The following is a 16080-nucleotide window of genomic DNA, read 5'->3' on the forward strand; positions in this document are numbered from 1 at the left end:
TGAGAGATGGACAAGGAGACAGAGGAGGAGAGGACCTGCAAGGCTAGAGTAGTCTTCTTAACTAACAGCTGTATATGAATGGCTAATGGGGCATCACTGATGCTTTGCTTCACCTCACCCAGGGGAGCAGACACCCAGGGGAGCAGACACCCAGGGGAGCAGACACCCAGGGGAGCAGACACCCAGGGGAGCAGACACCCAGGGCACCCAGGGGAGCAGACACCCAGGGGAGCAGACACCCAGGGGAGCGGGGCACCCAGGGGAGCAGACACCCAGGGGAGCAGACACCCAGGGGAGCAGACACCCAGGGGAGCAGACACCCAGGGGAGCAGACACCCAGGGGAGCGGGGCAGGGCACCCAGGGGAGCAGACACCCAGGGGAGCAGACACCCAGGGGAGCAGACACCCAGGGAGCAGACACCAGGGGAGCAGACACCCAGGGGAGCGGGACACCCAGGGGAGCAGGAACCCAGCGAGCACAGCTGCCAGTGTGTCCATGCATCATCTCCTCTGAAATAAATACATCTTCATTCTAGGCCATAGTTCAGTATAAAAAAAAAACAAATGGTACTCAGAAAAAGGTTTAAGAGATGTATCTTTATTTACAGTAGAACATCCCATAATAAGAACTTCTTGTTTGATGGAGACTATGCCTATTATTTGTGAATTAGGAAAGAAAACCAAGCGCTCTCTGCATATACAAGTGTCAATTATTTGAGATGCATGGGATGTTTTCAGTTCCGGGGCAAACGTGTGCAATGGCTTTTTCAACAGAATTATTTCGAGACGTACTCTTAAATCAACATAACGTTTTATATATATATATATATAATTAACCCCCCTTTCCCCATACAGAAGATATCTATAACCTTAAACATAAAGAAAATACAAGGCAGACAAAACATGGACAAAAAAGATGCAATTCCATCTCTAATTCTCCCAGCAAGGCAACAAAGAAAAAGAAAGTAAAGCATCACAACAAGGCTTAGTTTGGAGAAACGTCACAACAAGGCTTAGTTTGGAGAAACGTCACAACAAGGCTTAGTTTGGAGAAACGTCACAACAAGGCTTAGTTTGGAGAAACGTCACAACAAGGCTTAGTTTGGAGAAACGTCACAACAAGGCTTAGTTTGGAGAAACGTCACAACAAGGCTCAGTCTGGAGTAACGTCACAACAAGGTTTAGTCTGGAGAAATGTCACAACAAGGCTTAGTCTAGAGTAACTTCAAAACAAGGCTTAGTCTGGAGTAATGTCACAACAAGGCTTAGTCTGGAGTAACATTACAACAAGGCTCAGTCTGGAATAATGTCACAACAAGGCTTAGTCTGGAGTAACGTCACAACAAGGATTAGTCTGGAATAACGTCACAGAAGGCTCAGTCTGGAGTAACGCCACAACAAGGCTTAGTCTGGAGTAATGTCACAACAAGGCTTAGTCTGGAGTAACGTCACAACAAGGCTTAGTCTGGAGTAACGTCACAACAAGGCTTAGTCTGGAATAACGTCACAACAAGGCTCAGTCTGGAATAACGTCACAACACGGCTTAGTCTGGAGTAACATTACAACAAGGCTTAGTCTGGAATAACGTCACAGAAGGCTCAGTCTGGAGTAACGTCACAACAAGGCTCAGTCTGGAATAACGTCACAACACGGCTTAGTCTGGAGTAACATTACAACAAGCCTTAGTCTGGAATAACGTCACAACAAGGCTCAGTCTGGAATAACGTCACAACACAGCTTAGTCTGGAGTAACGTCACAACAAGGCTCAGTCTGGAATAACGTCACAACACAGCTTAGTCTGGAGTAACGTCACAACACAGCTTAGTCTGGAGTAACGTCACAACAAGGCTTAGTCTGGAATAACGTCACAACAAGGCTCAGTCTGGAATAACGTCACAACAAGGCTTAGTCTAGAGAAACGTCAGGATGTATATGAAAAAGGGACAAAAAAACAGTTTGGTTTACGAATTCAGACCGTGAGGTGGGTTAGAAAAGTGTGAGATGTTTCTTGTGGTTTGTAAGTGCAATGTTTTTAACTGCTTTTCCCTAGATGTAAGAGCAGGAGTTTTTCCACCCAGGTTCTTTGCGAGCTACTGGTTGGTGCAGGCTTTGGCTCCAACCCATCACTAATGCACCTGATTCTACTGAGCAACTAATCAGGGCCGTGACGATCTGAATTATCTGGTGTGTCAGTGAAGGGCAGAAGGGAGACCCAACACCACCACTAGCTCTCCAGGACCACCTAGTGTAGAGGATGAGATGTGTGTGTGAGTCCTTCAGTAGATGAATTCTCCAGGAACCTCTTGGAGGGCGCTGAAGGGCTCCTCGAACTTGAAGCGTTTGGAGATGGCCTTCTGGTCGGGGGTCATGACCTCCTTGTCTGTTGACTGGCGGCACTGGCCCAGTGTGTAGGCCGCCATCACGATCAGCTCCTCAGTTTCGGGGCCTTCCTCCTCCTCTCCCCTGATGGGGCTCTCGGGGCTGGCTGGCTTAGAGGTGCACTTGGTGGGGCTTATAGTCTCTTTCACCTCTACTGTCGCCTTGGCTTCCCTTTTCTCTTTTGGCTGGAGCCACTGGTGCTGCAGGCACTCTTCTGCCGTGGCACGGTTCCTGTTGGGAGAAAGGACTGTGAGGCCAGGGAATCATTGGAAACCTTTACCCCCATATTCACCTTCTCCACTGGCTTGGTTGGTTTGACCTAGTATGGCACTTTCAATACAAATTATGTGGATTTGATTCCCCAAGGGGCTTATCCTACTGTATATAGAATAGATGTTTGTGGTCTGGAGGTGTACATTGTAGAATAATAGTGAAGACATCAAAACTATGAAATAACAAATATGGAATAATGTAGTAACCAAAAAAGTGTTAAACAAATCAAATATATTTTATATTTGAGATTATTCAAAGTAGCCACCCTTCGCCTTGATTACAGCTTTGCACTCTCTTGGCATTCTCTCAACCACCTTCATGAGGTAGTCCCCTGGAATGCATTTCAATGAACAGGTGTACCTTGTTAAAAGTTAATTTGTGGAATTTCTTTCCCTAATGCGTTTGGGCCAATCAGTTGTGTTGTTACAAGGTAGGAATGGTATACAGAATATAGCCCTATTTGGTAAAATACCTAGTCCATATTATGTCAAGAACCACTCGCAAAGAGAAATTACAGTCCGTCATTACTTTAAGACATGAAGGTCAGTCCGTCATTACTTTAAGACATGAAGGTCAGTCCGTCATTACTTTAAGACATGAAGGTCAGTCCGTCATTACTTTAAGACATGAAGGTCAGTCCGTCATTACTTTAAGACATGAAGGTCAGTCCATCATTACTTTAAGACATGAAGGTCAGTCCATCATTACTTTAAGACATGAAGGTCAGTCCATCATTACTTTAAGACATGAAGGTCAGTCCATCATTACTTTAAGACATGAAGGTCAGTCCATCATTACTTTAAGACATGAAGGTCAGTCCATCATTACTTTAAGACATGAAGGTCAGTCCATCATTACTTTAAGACATGAAGGTCAGTCCATCATTACTTTAAGACATGAAGGTCAGTCCATCATTACTTTAAGACATGAAGGTCAGTCCATCATTACTTTAAGACATGAAGGTCAGTCCATCATTACTTTAAGACATGAAGGTCAGTCCATCATTACTTTAAGACATGAAGGTCAGTCCATCATTACTTTAAGACATGAAGGTCAGTCCATCATTACTTTAAGACATGAAGGTCAGTCCATCATTACTTTAAGACATGAAGGTCAGTCCATCATTACTTTAAGACATGAAGGTCAGTCCATCATTACTTTAAGACATGAAGGTCAGTCCATCATTACTTTAAGAGATGAAGGTCAGTCCATCATTACTTTAAGACATGAAGGTCAGTCCATCATTACTTTAAGACATGAAGGTCAGTCCATCATTACTTTAAGACATGAAGGTCAGTCCATCATTACTTTAAGACATGAAGGTCAGTCCATCATTACTTTAAGACATGAAGGTCAGTCCGTCATTACTTTAAGACATGAAGGTCAGTCAATCCGGAACATTTCAAGGACTTGAACGTTTCTTCAAGTGCAGTCACAAAAACCATCAAGCGCTATGATGAAACGGGCTCTCACGAGGACCTCCACAGGAAAGGACGACCCAGAGGTACCTCTGCTGCAGAGGATCAGTTCATTACAGTTAACTGTCTCTCATGACGACCACCACAGGAAAGGACGACCCAGAGATACCTCTGCTGCAGAGGATCAGTTCATTACAGTTAACTGGCTCTCATGAGGACCGCCACAGGAAAGGACGACCCAGAGTTACCTCTGCTGCAGAGGATCAGTTCATTCGAGTGACCAGCCTCAGATATCGGCACCTCAGATTGCAGCCCAAATAAATGCTTGATGGAGTTCAAGTAACAGACATCTCAACATCAACTGTTCAGAGGAGACTGGGTGAATCAGGCCTTTATGGTTGAATCGCTGCAAAGAAACCACTACTAAAGGACACCAACAAGAAGAAGACCGGTGGAAATCTGTCCTTTGGTCTGATGAGTCCAGATTTGAGATTTTTGGTTCCAACCGCCATGTCTTTGTGAGACGCATATTAGATGAACGGATGCTCTCCGCATGTGTTGTTCTCACCGTGAAGCATGGAGGAGGAGGTGTGATGGTGCTTTGCTGGTGACACTGTCAGTGATTTATTTAGAATTCAAGGCACACTTAACCAGCATAGCTACAACAGCGATACACCATCCCATTTGGTTTGGGCTTAGTGGGACTATCATTTGTTTTTCAACAGTACAATGACCGAACTCACCTCCAGGCTGTGTAAGGGCTATTTGACCAAGAAGGAGAGTGATGGAGTGCTGCATCAGATGACCTGGCCTCCACAATCACCCGACCGTAGCTCAATTGAGATGGTTTGGGATGAGTTGGACCGCAGAGTGAAGGAATAGCAGCCAACAAAGCATATGTGGGAACTCCTTCAAGACTGTTCTTTGTTTTGCTTTACGACTCATCTAAAGGTACATATGAATGGCAGTATGGAGGTCGTTTTGTGCCAACAAAAATAAGGGGATGAATGTGTATCTCTTAGATATCGGACAGACACTTCAAAACCTTATTCCTTATGACATGTTTTTGACTGCATTGTTTTGCATTTATGAAGGTGCTATTCAACGTGTTTCTTTGGGTTACAGTAGTAAATGCCAAATTCAATATTTTATCAAATACTTGTTAAATATAGATTTTTTTATACCTACAATTCTGAATTCTAAATCAAATAGCTAAATGATCCATTGTATGACCTTCTTAAAACAATTCCATATGTCAGCTTAGAACCCCCCCCTCCCCCCCCCCCCCCCCCAATGACCACTTTACTCACTGGGGTTCTTTGACGAGCAGGAGCTTGATGAAGGTGATGGCGGCCTGGTCTACATGCTCCAGCTCGTCCTCCTGGTAACTGACGTTGATCTGGGAGATGTTGAGGAAGGTCTCCTGCTTGTCCTCCCCCAGGAAGGGAGAGGTACCTGTCAGCATCACGTAGGTCAGCACCCCAATACTCCTGGTAGATACATACAGTGGCAAACAGTTAGACAGATATATATACACTATATGACCAAAAGTATATGGACACCCAATGCTCGTACAACATCTCATTCCAGAATCATGGGCATTAATATGGAGTTGGTCCTCCCCTTTGCTGCTATAACAGCCTCCACTCTTCTGGGAAGGCTTTCCACTAGATGTTGGAACATTGCTGCTACAACAGCCTCCACTCTTCTGGGAAGGCTTTCCACTAGATGTAGGAACATTGCTGCTATAACAGCCTCCACTCTTCTAGGAAGGTTTTCCACTAGATGTTGGAACATTGTTGCTATAACAGCCTCCACTCTTCTAGGAAGGTTTTCCACTAGATGTTGGAACATTGCTGCTACAACAGCCTCCACTCTTCTGGGAAGGCTTTCCACTAGATGTTGGAACATTGCTGCTACAACAGCCTCCACTCTTCTGGGAAGGCTTTCCACTAGATGTAGGAACATTGCTGCTATAACAGCCTCCACTCTTCTAGGAAGGTTTTCCACTAGATGTTGGAACATTGTTGCTATAACAGCCTCCACTCTTCTAGGAAGGTTTTCCATTAGATGTTGGAACATTGTTGCTATAACAGCCTCCACTCTTCTAGGAAGGTTTTCCACTAGATGTTGGAACATTGCTGCTACAACAGCCTCCACTCTTCTGGGAAGGCTTTCCACTAGATGTTGGAACATTGCTGCTATAACAGCCTCCACTCTTCTGGGAAGGCTTCATCCATCGCTCCACAAAAGCCACGGCCATAGACAACTATATCAAGGTCTCAGAGCGAGTTACGTCACTGACTGAAACGCTATTAACACGCACACCGCTAACTAGCTAGCCATTTCACATCGGTTACACCTGCCTAATCTCGGGAGTTGATAGGCTTGAAGTCATAAACAGCTTCAAGCCTATCATAAAGAGCTGCTGGCAAACGCACGAAAGTGCTGTTTGAATGAATGCTTACGAGCCTACTGCTGCCTACCACCGCTCAGTCATACTGCTCTATCAAATATCAAATCATAGACTTAATTATAACATAACAACACACAGAAATACAAGCCTTAGGACATGGTAAAATCCGGGAACTATCATTTCAAAAACAAAACGTTTATTCTTTTAGTGAAAAACGGAACCGTTCCGTATTTTATCTAACGGGTGGCATCCATAAGTCAAAATATTCCTGTTACATTGCACAACCTTCAATGTTATGTCATAATTATGGAAAATGTAAAAAATAAAATCCTAACCTCCAAGGACAGTGCGAATGCGCTTGTTAAATAACCGTTTGGCGAGTGGTGCTTTTTTTGGCGAATGTGCTTTTGTTAAATCATCCCCTGTTAGGTGAAGTAGGCTGTGATTTGATGATAAATTAACAGACACCGCATCGATTATATGCAACGCAGGGCAAGCTAGTTAACCTAGTAATATCATCAACCATGTGTAGTTAACTAGTGATTATGTGAAGATTGTTTTTTATAAGGTACGTTTAATGCTGGATAGCATATTACCGTGGCTCCTTGCTGCACTCGCATAACAGGTAGTCAGCCTGCCACGCAGTCTCCTCGTGGAGTGCAATGTAATCGGCCATGAACGGTGTCCAAAAATGCCAATTATCAATTGTTATGAAAACTTGAAATCGGCCCTAATTAATCGGTCGACCTCTACTCCAGAGAGAGACAGAACTTGATTACGATGGCGCCGGAGGGGAGGGCTGCCGTCTTATCGGCTCTCAACCAACCATGCCATTCCGATTAATCGGTCGACCTCTACTCCAGAGAGAGACAGAACTTGATTACGATGGCGCCGGAGGGCAGGGCTGCCGTCTTATCGCCTCTCAACCAACCATGCCATTCCGATTAATCGGTCGACCTCTACTCCAGAGAGAGACAGAACTTGATTACGATGGCGCCGGAGGGCAGGGCTGCCGTCTTATCGCCTCTCAACCAACCATGCCATTCCGATTAATCGGTCGACCTCTACTCCAGAGAGAGACAGAACTTGATTACGATGGTGCCGGAGGGGAGGGCTGCCGTCTTATCGCCTCTCAACCAACCATGCTATTCCGATTAATCGGTCGACCTCTACTACGCACTTCAACACTCGGTGGTCCCGTTCTGTGAGCTTGTGTGGCCTACCACTTCATGGCTGAGCCGTTGTTGCTCTTAGACATTTCCACTTAACTATAACATCACTTACAGTTGACTGGGGCAGCTCTAGCGGGGCAGAAATTTAACAAACTGACTTGTTGGAAAGGTGGCATTCTATAACGGTGCCACGTTGAGAGTCACTGATCTCTTCAGTACCGGCCATTCTACGGCCAATGTTTGTCTATGGAGATTGCATGGATGTGTGCTTGATTTTATACTATAATAGCCAAATCCACGCATTTGTAGCGTTGTCCACATAGTTTTGTATATATAGTGCATATACAGTCACTAGAAATGAGCCGAAGATTTTCTCTCTAAGATAAACTCATGATTTTAAAAGCCCATCTAGGGAATGGATCTGTTTTCTTACACGTGAAGTTTTACATTGTATCTCTCTCTGTCTCAAAGAAGCTATTGGATAAAACAATCAATCACAAGCCATACCACATAGTGTTGAACAAAGACAATGGTTCTCAAACCTCTCTTCAACGTTTCACAATTTTGATGTAGCTTTGAACTAGCTCGCCTGTTTGATCTAGTCAAGTTGACCCGTTGAATCAGGTGTGCTAGCTCTGGAATATATAAAGTACCTGGAATGTCTGGGGGTCCCGAGGAGAGGTTTAAGAACAACTGCACTAAGATACTGTGAAAGGTCACTTACCACATGTCTGTTGCTGTGCTAATTGGTTCGTAATTAAGGATTTCTGGAGCTGCAAAAGAAAAAATGACGTTTTAACTATCCCCTCTGAAGACTTGGAGTGACCATGATGGTCATAACAACATGGCCGCCGGTCAGGTCAGGGGTTGTGTGTTCGCTGCTCTACTCACCCACATACTCCGGGGTCCCCATGATCTCTCTGAGCTCCTGACTGCTGCTCACCATCCTGGACAGACCAAAGTCCACAATCTTGATGTCCCCCAGAGGAGCATCGCAGGTCAACAGAATGTTCTGGGGCTGGAGAGAAGAGCAGCGTGACAGCAGCATTAGAGAGGAGGTCTAGTGGGGACTAACTGGACAGCAGCATTAGAGAGGAGGTCTAGTGGGGACTAACTGGACAGCAGCATTAGAGAGGAGGTCTAGTGGGGATTATAGAGAGGTCTAGTGGGGACTAACTGGACAGCAGCATTAGAGAGGAGGTCTAGTGGGGATTAACTGGACAGCAGCATTAGAGAAGAGGTCTAGTGGGGACTAACTGTACAGCAGCATTAGAGAGGAGGTCTAGTGGGGACTTTAGAGAGGAGGTCGAGTGGGGACTAACTGGACAGCAGCATTAGAGAGGAGGTCTAGTGGGGATTATAGAGAGGAGGTCTAGTGGGGACTTTAGAGAGGAGGATGGGGACTAACTGGACAGCAGCATTAGAGATGAGGTCTAGTGGGGACTAACTGGACAGCAGCATTAGAGAGGAGGTCTAGTGGGGACTAAAAGGACAGCAGCATTAGAGAGGAGGTCTAGTGGGGATTAACTGGACAGCAGCATTAGAGAAGAGGTCTAGTGGGGACTTTAGAGAGGAGGTCTAGTGGGGACTAACTGGACAGCAGCATTAGAGATGAGGTCTAGTGGGGACTAACTGGACAGCAGCATTAGAGAGGAGGTCTAGTGGGGACTAACTGGACAGCAGCATTAGAGAGGAGGTCTAGTGGGGACTAACTGGACAGCAGCATTAGAGAGGAGGTCTAGTGGGGACTTTAGAGAGGAGGTCGAGTGGGGACTAACTGGACAGCAGCATTAGAGAGGAGGTCTAGTGGGGACTAAAAGGACAGCAGCATTAGAGAGGAGGTCTAGTGGGGATTAACTGGACAGCAGCATTAGAGAAGAGGTCTAGTGGGGACTAACTGGACAGCAGCATTAGAGAGGAGGTCTAGTGGGGATTAACTGGACAGCAGCATTAGAGAAGAGGTCTAGTGGGGACTAACTGTACAGCAGCATTAGAGAGGAGGTCTAGTGGGGACTTTAGAGAGGAGGTCGAGTGGGGACTAACTGGACAGCAGCATTAGAGAGGAGGTCTAGTGGGGATTATAGAGAGGAGGTCTAGTGGGGACTAAAAGGACAGCAGCATTAGAGAGGAGGTCTAGTGGAGATTAACTGGACAGCAGCATTAGAGAAGAGGTCTAGTGGGGACTAACTGTACAGCAGCATTAGAGAGGAGGTCTAGTGGGGACTAACTGTACAGCAGCATTAGAGAGGAGTTCTAGTGGGGACTAACTACAGCAACAGAGAGGAGGTCAAGTGGGGACTAACTACAGCAGCATTAGAGAGGAGTTCTAGTGGGGACTAACTACAGCAGCATTAGAGAGGAGTTCTAGTGGGGACTAACTACAGCAACAGAGAGGAGGTCAAGTGGGGACTAACTACAGCAGCATTAGAGAGGAGTTCTAGTGGGGACTAACTACAGCAGCATTAGAGAGGAGGTCAAGTGGGGACTAACTACAGCAGCATTAGAGAGGAGTTCTAGAGGGGACTAACTACAGCAGCATTAGAGAGGAGGTCTAGTGGGGACTAACTGGACAGCAGCATTAGAGAGGAGGTATAGTGGGGACTAACTGGACAGCAGCATTAGAGAGGAGGTCTAGTGGGATTAACTGGACAGCAGCAATAGAGAGTAGGTCTAATGGGAGTATCTGGACAGCAGCATTAGAGAGGACGTCTAGTGGGGACTAACTGGACAGCAGCATTAGAGATGAGGTCTAATGGGATTAACTGGACAGCAGCATTAGAGAAGAGGTCTAGTGGGGACTAACTGGACAGCAGCATTAGAGAGGAGGTCTAATGGGATTAACTGGACAGCAGCATTAGAGAAGAGGTCTAGTGGGGACTAACTGGACAGCAGCATTAGAGAGGAGGTCTAGTGGGGACTAACTGGACAGCAGCATTAGAGAAGAGGTCTAGTGGGGACTAACTGGACAGCAGCATTAGAGAGGAGGTCTAATGGGATTAACTGGACAGCAGCATTAGAGAAGAGGTCTAGTGGGGACTAACTGGACAGCAGCATTAGAGAGGAGGTCTAGTGGGGACTAACTGGACAGCAGCATTAGAGAGGAGGTCTAGTGGGGACTAACTGTACAGCAGCATTAGAGAGGAGGTCTAGTGGGGACTAACTGGACAGCAGCATTAGAGAAGAGGTCTAGTGGGGACTAACTGGACAGCAGCATTAGAGAGGAGGTCTAATGGGATTAACTGGACAGCAGCATTAGAGAAGAGGTCTAGTGGGGACTAACTGGACAGCAGCATTAGAGAGGAGGTCTAGTGGGGACTAACTGGACAGCAGCATTAGAGAGGAGGTCTAGTGGGGACTAACTGTACAGCAGCATTAGAGAGGAGGTCTAGTGGGGACTAACTGTACAGCAGCATTAGAGAGGAGTTCTAGTGGGGACTAACTACAGCAACAGAGAGGAGGTCAAGTGGGGACTAACTACAGCAGCATTAGAGAGGAGGTTTAGTGGGGACTAACTGGACAGCAGCATTAGAGAGTAGGTCTAATGGGAGTAACTGGACATCAGCATTAGAGAGGAGGTCTAGTGGGGACTAACTGGACAGCAGCATTAGAGAGGAGGTTTAGTGGGGACTAACTGGACAGCAGCATTAGAGAGTAGGTCTAATGGGAGTAACTGGACATCAGCATTAGAGAGGAGGTCTAGTGGGGACTAACTGGACAGCAGCATTAGAGAGGAGGTCTAGTGGGGATTAACTGGACAGCAGCATTAGAGAGGAGGTCTAGTGGGGACTAACTGGACAGCAGCATTAGAGAGGAGGTCTAGTGGGGACTAACTGGACAGCAGCATTAGAGAGTAGGTCTAGTGGGGACTAACTACATGGACCTCTTGAACATCTAAAACTAGATAGAAAGTACAGTATATATGTTCAGATAAATGGCTTTTTTCTGCTACACAGATTTCTTTTGACAAAGAAATCGACCCCCCCCCCCATTCAGCCTTCCTCTGACTGTTTTAATCGCGACGTGGTGAAACGTTGATGAATGGTTGGACCCCAGGAAGAGCAGCTGCTGCCTTTGTAACAGCTAATGGGGTAACAGGGGTAACAGCTAATGGGGATCCTAATAAAATAAGGTAAAGCGTCTAACAGGGGTCGGGGACTGACCTTGATGTCCAGGTGGACCACGTTGTTCCTGTGGAGGAAGGAGACTCCCTCTAGGATCTGTCTCAACAGCCTCTTAACGTCCTCCTCTTTGAAGGCCTCGTCCCTCTCCGCTACACACTGGTTAAAGATCTCCCCTCCGGCTGCACTGTGGACACACATACAGACTGGTGAAAGATCTCATCTTGTCTGATTTGTCAGGCTTGCTATCTGCTAGTGTGCATTGGAAGACCTCAAGTACAAAACACATCTCTGTATTGAAGTCACATAGACCAAGGACAAAACACACATCTTACATGTACAAACATTCAAACCTTTCATTTTGCATTTCACTACTCTGTCTCGGTCTATAGTGTCTGGACCTTGACCAGTGGTTTGCTGTGTTGTGTGGAAGTCTTGGATAACCTGATTGATGACTTTGTTTCTCCTGACTGGTGGGTTAATGCTGCCTTACAGCTAGCGTAACCGGTGTGCGCTAGTAGCGTTTCAATCGGTGACGTCACTCGCTCTGAGACCTAGTTTCCCTTGCTCTGGAGCGATAGGTAACGGTGCTTGGTGGGAGGCCGTTGCTGATGTGTTCAGAGGTTCCCTGGTTGGAGCCCAGGATGGGGCAAGGAGAGGGATGGAAGCATTACTGTTAAACTAGGTCTGGACTGTAGCTTTAGGTATACAATGATGTATGATATATCGTGCATTCAGAAAGTATTCAGACCCCTTCACTTTTTGTTACTTTACAACTTTATTCTAAAATGGATTAAATAAATGTTTTCCTCACCAGTCTCCACACAATACCCCATAATGACAAGGCAAAAACATGTTTTTAGAAAAAAATAATAATATTAAAAATAGAAACAAAAATACCTTATTTACATAAGTATTAAGATCCTTTGCTATGAGACTCTAAATTAAATTCAGGTGCTTCCTGTTTCCATTGATCATCCTTGAGATGTTTCGACAACTTCATTGGAGTCCACCTGTGGTAAATTCAATTGATTGGACATGATTTGGAACGGGACACAGCTCTCTATATAAGGTCCCACAGTTGACAGTGCATGTCAGAGCAAAAACCAAGCCATGAGGTCGAAGGAATTGTGCGTAGAGCTCCGAGACAGGATTGTGTCCAGGCACTATCTGGGTAAGGGTACAAAAAATGTCTGCAGCATTTAAGGGCCCCAAGAACACAGTTTCCTCCATCCTTCTTAAATGGGAGAAGTTAGGAACCACCAAGACTCTTCCTACAACTGTCCGCCCGGCAAAACTGAGCAGGGGGAGAAGGGCTTTGGTCAGGGAGGTGACCAAGAACTCAATGGTCACTCTGACAGAGCTCCAGAGTTCTTCTGTGGAGATGGGAGAACCGTCCAGAAGGACAACCATCTCTGTAGCTCTCCACCAATCAGGCCTTTATGGTAGAGTGGCCAGACGGAAGCCACTCCTCAGTAAAAGGCACATAACAGCCTGCTTGGAGTTTGACAAAATGCACCTAAAGACTCTCAGACCATGAGAAACAAGATTCTCTGGTCTGGTGAAACCAAGATTGAACTCTTTGGCCTGAATGCCAAGAATCAAGTCTGGAGGAAACCTGGCACCATCCCTACGGTGAAGCATGGTGGTGGCAGCATCAAGTTGGGGGGATGTTTTTCAGCAGAAGGAACTGGGAGACTAGTCAGGATCGAGGCAAAGTTGAATGGAGCAAAGTACAGAGAGATCCGTGATAAAAACCTGCTCCAGAGCGCTCAGGACATCATACTGGGGCGAAGGTTCACCTTCCAACAGGACAATGACCCTAAGCACACAGCCAAGACAATGCAGCCGTGGCTTCGGGACAAGTCTCTGAATGTCCTTGAGTGGCCCAGCAAGAGCCGGGACTTGAACCCTATCGAACATCTCTGGAGAGACCTGAAAATCCTGACCCACCATTTGGGCAAAGAAACTGCCCCAGCTACTTTAAAGCTTAAAAAAATATACAAATCTGAATGTTGTTAGCCGCTTGGTACCAAAACAACAGAGCTGATTAAACTGAAGACCAGTATAAGGTGGGACAGCAGACAAGTTCAACTGGCAGAAAAAAAGTCATTAGACAATACGACACTGAACCAAAACGCTTCCTGGTGTCCCACCTTATACAGTTTCTCAGATTTCACTATCTCTCTGTATTATCCACAGACACTGAGGGCTTAAAAAGGTTCCTCTGTTATCAGGGCCAGTAATTATAGCCTAGTGCTTCCAGTTGGGCCTCTAACCACTGAGTCCACCAGGGTCAAGAGGGAATAGAAATCTGGCAGATTCATAACTAGGTCATTGCTGTTTTGGATGATGAGAGCACGTCTGGTCAGTCGGTATACCACTGTGGTGTGGTACTGTAGGGCCGAGTGTCCAACGAGTGTCCAACGCCCATCTCTTCTGAGGGCACGTACACACGCCACACTCATGAACTGTTCATGCCAAGATGTCACACACACAAACATCACATGAGCAAAAAAAATGTTCTTGGAAATTCTACGATTTAGAAATAGCTCTCAGTGCAGCAGGTTGGACTCAATAACTGGGTCCAGAGAACAGGATGCTCTGCCTTGTCTAACAGTGTATCAGGGATCCACTTTTATCTGTCCTACCTTTTATGACCGGGTGACAGTAAGTGGGTGACCTGGTGACAGTCAGTAGGTGACCTGGTGACAGCCAGTAGGTGACCAGGTGACAGTCAGTAGGTGACCTGGTGACAGTCAGTGGGTGACCTGGTGACAGTCAGTGGGTGACCTGGTGACAGTCAGTAGGTGACAGTCAGTAGGTGACAGTCAGTAGGTCACCAGGTGACAGTCAGTGGGTGACCTGGCGACAGTCAGTGGGTGACCTGGCGACAGTCAGTGGGTGACCTGGTGACAGTCAGTGGGTGACCTGGTGACAGTCAGTGGGTGACCTGGCGACAGTCAGTGGGTGACCTGGTGACAGTCAGTGGGTGACCTGGTGACAGTCAGTGGGTGACCTGGTGACAGTCAGTGGGTGACCTGGTGACAGTCAGTGGGTGACCTGGTGACAGTCAGTGGGTGACCTGGTGACAGTCAGTGGGTGACCAGGTGACAGTTAGTAGGTGACAGTCAGTAGGTGACCAGGTGACAGTCAGTGGGTGACCTGGTGACAGTCAGTGGGTGACCAGGTGACAGTTAGTAGGTGACAGTCAGTAGGTGACCTGGTGACAGTCAGTGGGTGACCAGGTGACAGTTAGTAGGTGACAGTCAGTAGGTGACCAGGTGAGAGTCAGTAGATGACTGGGTGACAGTCAGTAGGTGACCAGGTGAGAGTCAGTAGATGACTGGGTGACAGTCAGTAAGATGACCTGGTGACAGTCAGTAAGATGACCAGGTGACAGTCAGTAGGTGACGAGGTGACAGTCAATAGTTGACCAGGTGACAATCAATAAGTGACCTGGTGACAGTCAGTAGGTGACAGTCAGTAAGTGACCTGGTGACAGTCAGTAGGTGACCAGGTGACAGTCAGTAGGTGACAGTCAGTAGGTCACCAGGTGAGTCAGTAGGTGACCAGGTGACAGCCAATAGGTGACCATTTGACAGCCAATAGGTGACCAGGTGACAGTCAGTAGGTGACTAGGTGGCAGTCAGTAGGTGACAGTCACTAGGTGACAGTCAGTAGGTGACTAGGTGACAGTCAGTAGGTGAGTCAGTAGGTGACTAGGTGGCAGTCAGTAGGTGACTAGGTGACAGTCAGTAGGTGACCTGGTGACAGTCAATGGGTGACCTGGTGACAGTCAGTAGGTGACTAGGTGACAGTCAGTAGGTGACTAGGTGGTAGTCAGTAGGTGACTAGGTGGTAGTCAGTAGGTGACTAGTTGGTAGTCAGTAGGTGACTAGGTGGTAGTCAGTAGGAGACAGTCACTAGGTGACAGTCACGAGGTGACTAGGTGACAATCAGTAGGTGGCAGTCAGTAGGTGACTAGGTGACAGTCAGTAGGTGACCTGGTGACAGTCAGTAGGTGACAGTCAGTAGGTCACCAGGTGACAGTCAGTAGGTGACAGTCAGTAGGTCACCAGGTGACAGTCAGTAGGTGACTGGGTAACAGTCAGTAGGTGACCTGGTGACAGTCAGTAGGTGACCTGGTGACAGTCAGTAGGTGACAAGGTGACAGTCAGTAGGTGATCTGGTGACAATCAATAAGTGACCTGGTGACAGTCAGTAGGTGACCTGGTGACAGGTCAGTAGGTGACCAGGTGACAGTCAGTAGGTGACCAGGTGACACCCAATAGGTGACCA

At 46.8% G+C, this 16080-nt stretch overlaps 1 protein-coding gene across 1 annotated transcript in view; it reads right to left on the minus strand.

Moving 5' to 3' along the window:
• Positions 1-578: 578 nt before the first annotated feature.
• The window catches only part of LOC118372496 (serine/threonine-protein kinase 17A-like), a 67756-nt gene continuing 52254 nt past the window's right edge, over positions 579-16080 (minus strand). The window contains exons 3-7 of the mRNA XM_052484001.1: positions 11821-11965; positions 8552-8678; positions 8385-8433; positions 5383-5562; positions 579-2612 (exon numbers count right to left, since the gene is read on the minus strand). Of these exons, the coding sequence (XP_052339961.1) occupies positions 2279-2612; positions 5383-5562; positions 8385-8433; positions 8552-8678; positions 11821-11965 (835 nt within the window). The 3' untranslated portion in view covers positions 579-2278. The remainder of the gene's footprint in view (positions 2613-5382; positions 5563-8384; positions 8434-8551; positions 8679-11820; positions 11966-16080) is intronic.

The sequence above is a fragment of the Oncorhynchus keta genome, chromosome 28, assembly GCF_023373465.1.
Source record: "Oncorhynchus keta strain PuntledgeMale-10-30-2019 chromosome 28, Oket_V2, whole genome shotgun sequence".
In the NCBI taxonomy this organism is placed as follows: domain Eukaryota; kingdom Metazoa; phylum Chordata; class Actinopteri; order Salmoniformes; family Salmonidae; genus Oncorhynchus; species Oncorhynchus keta.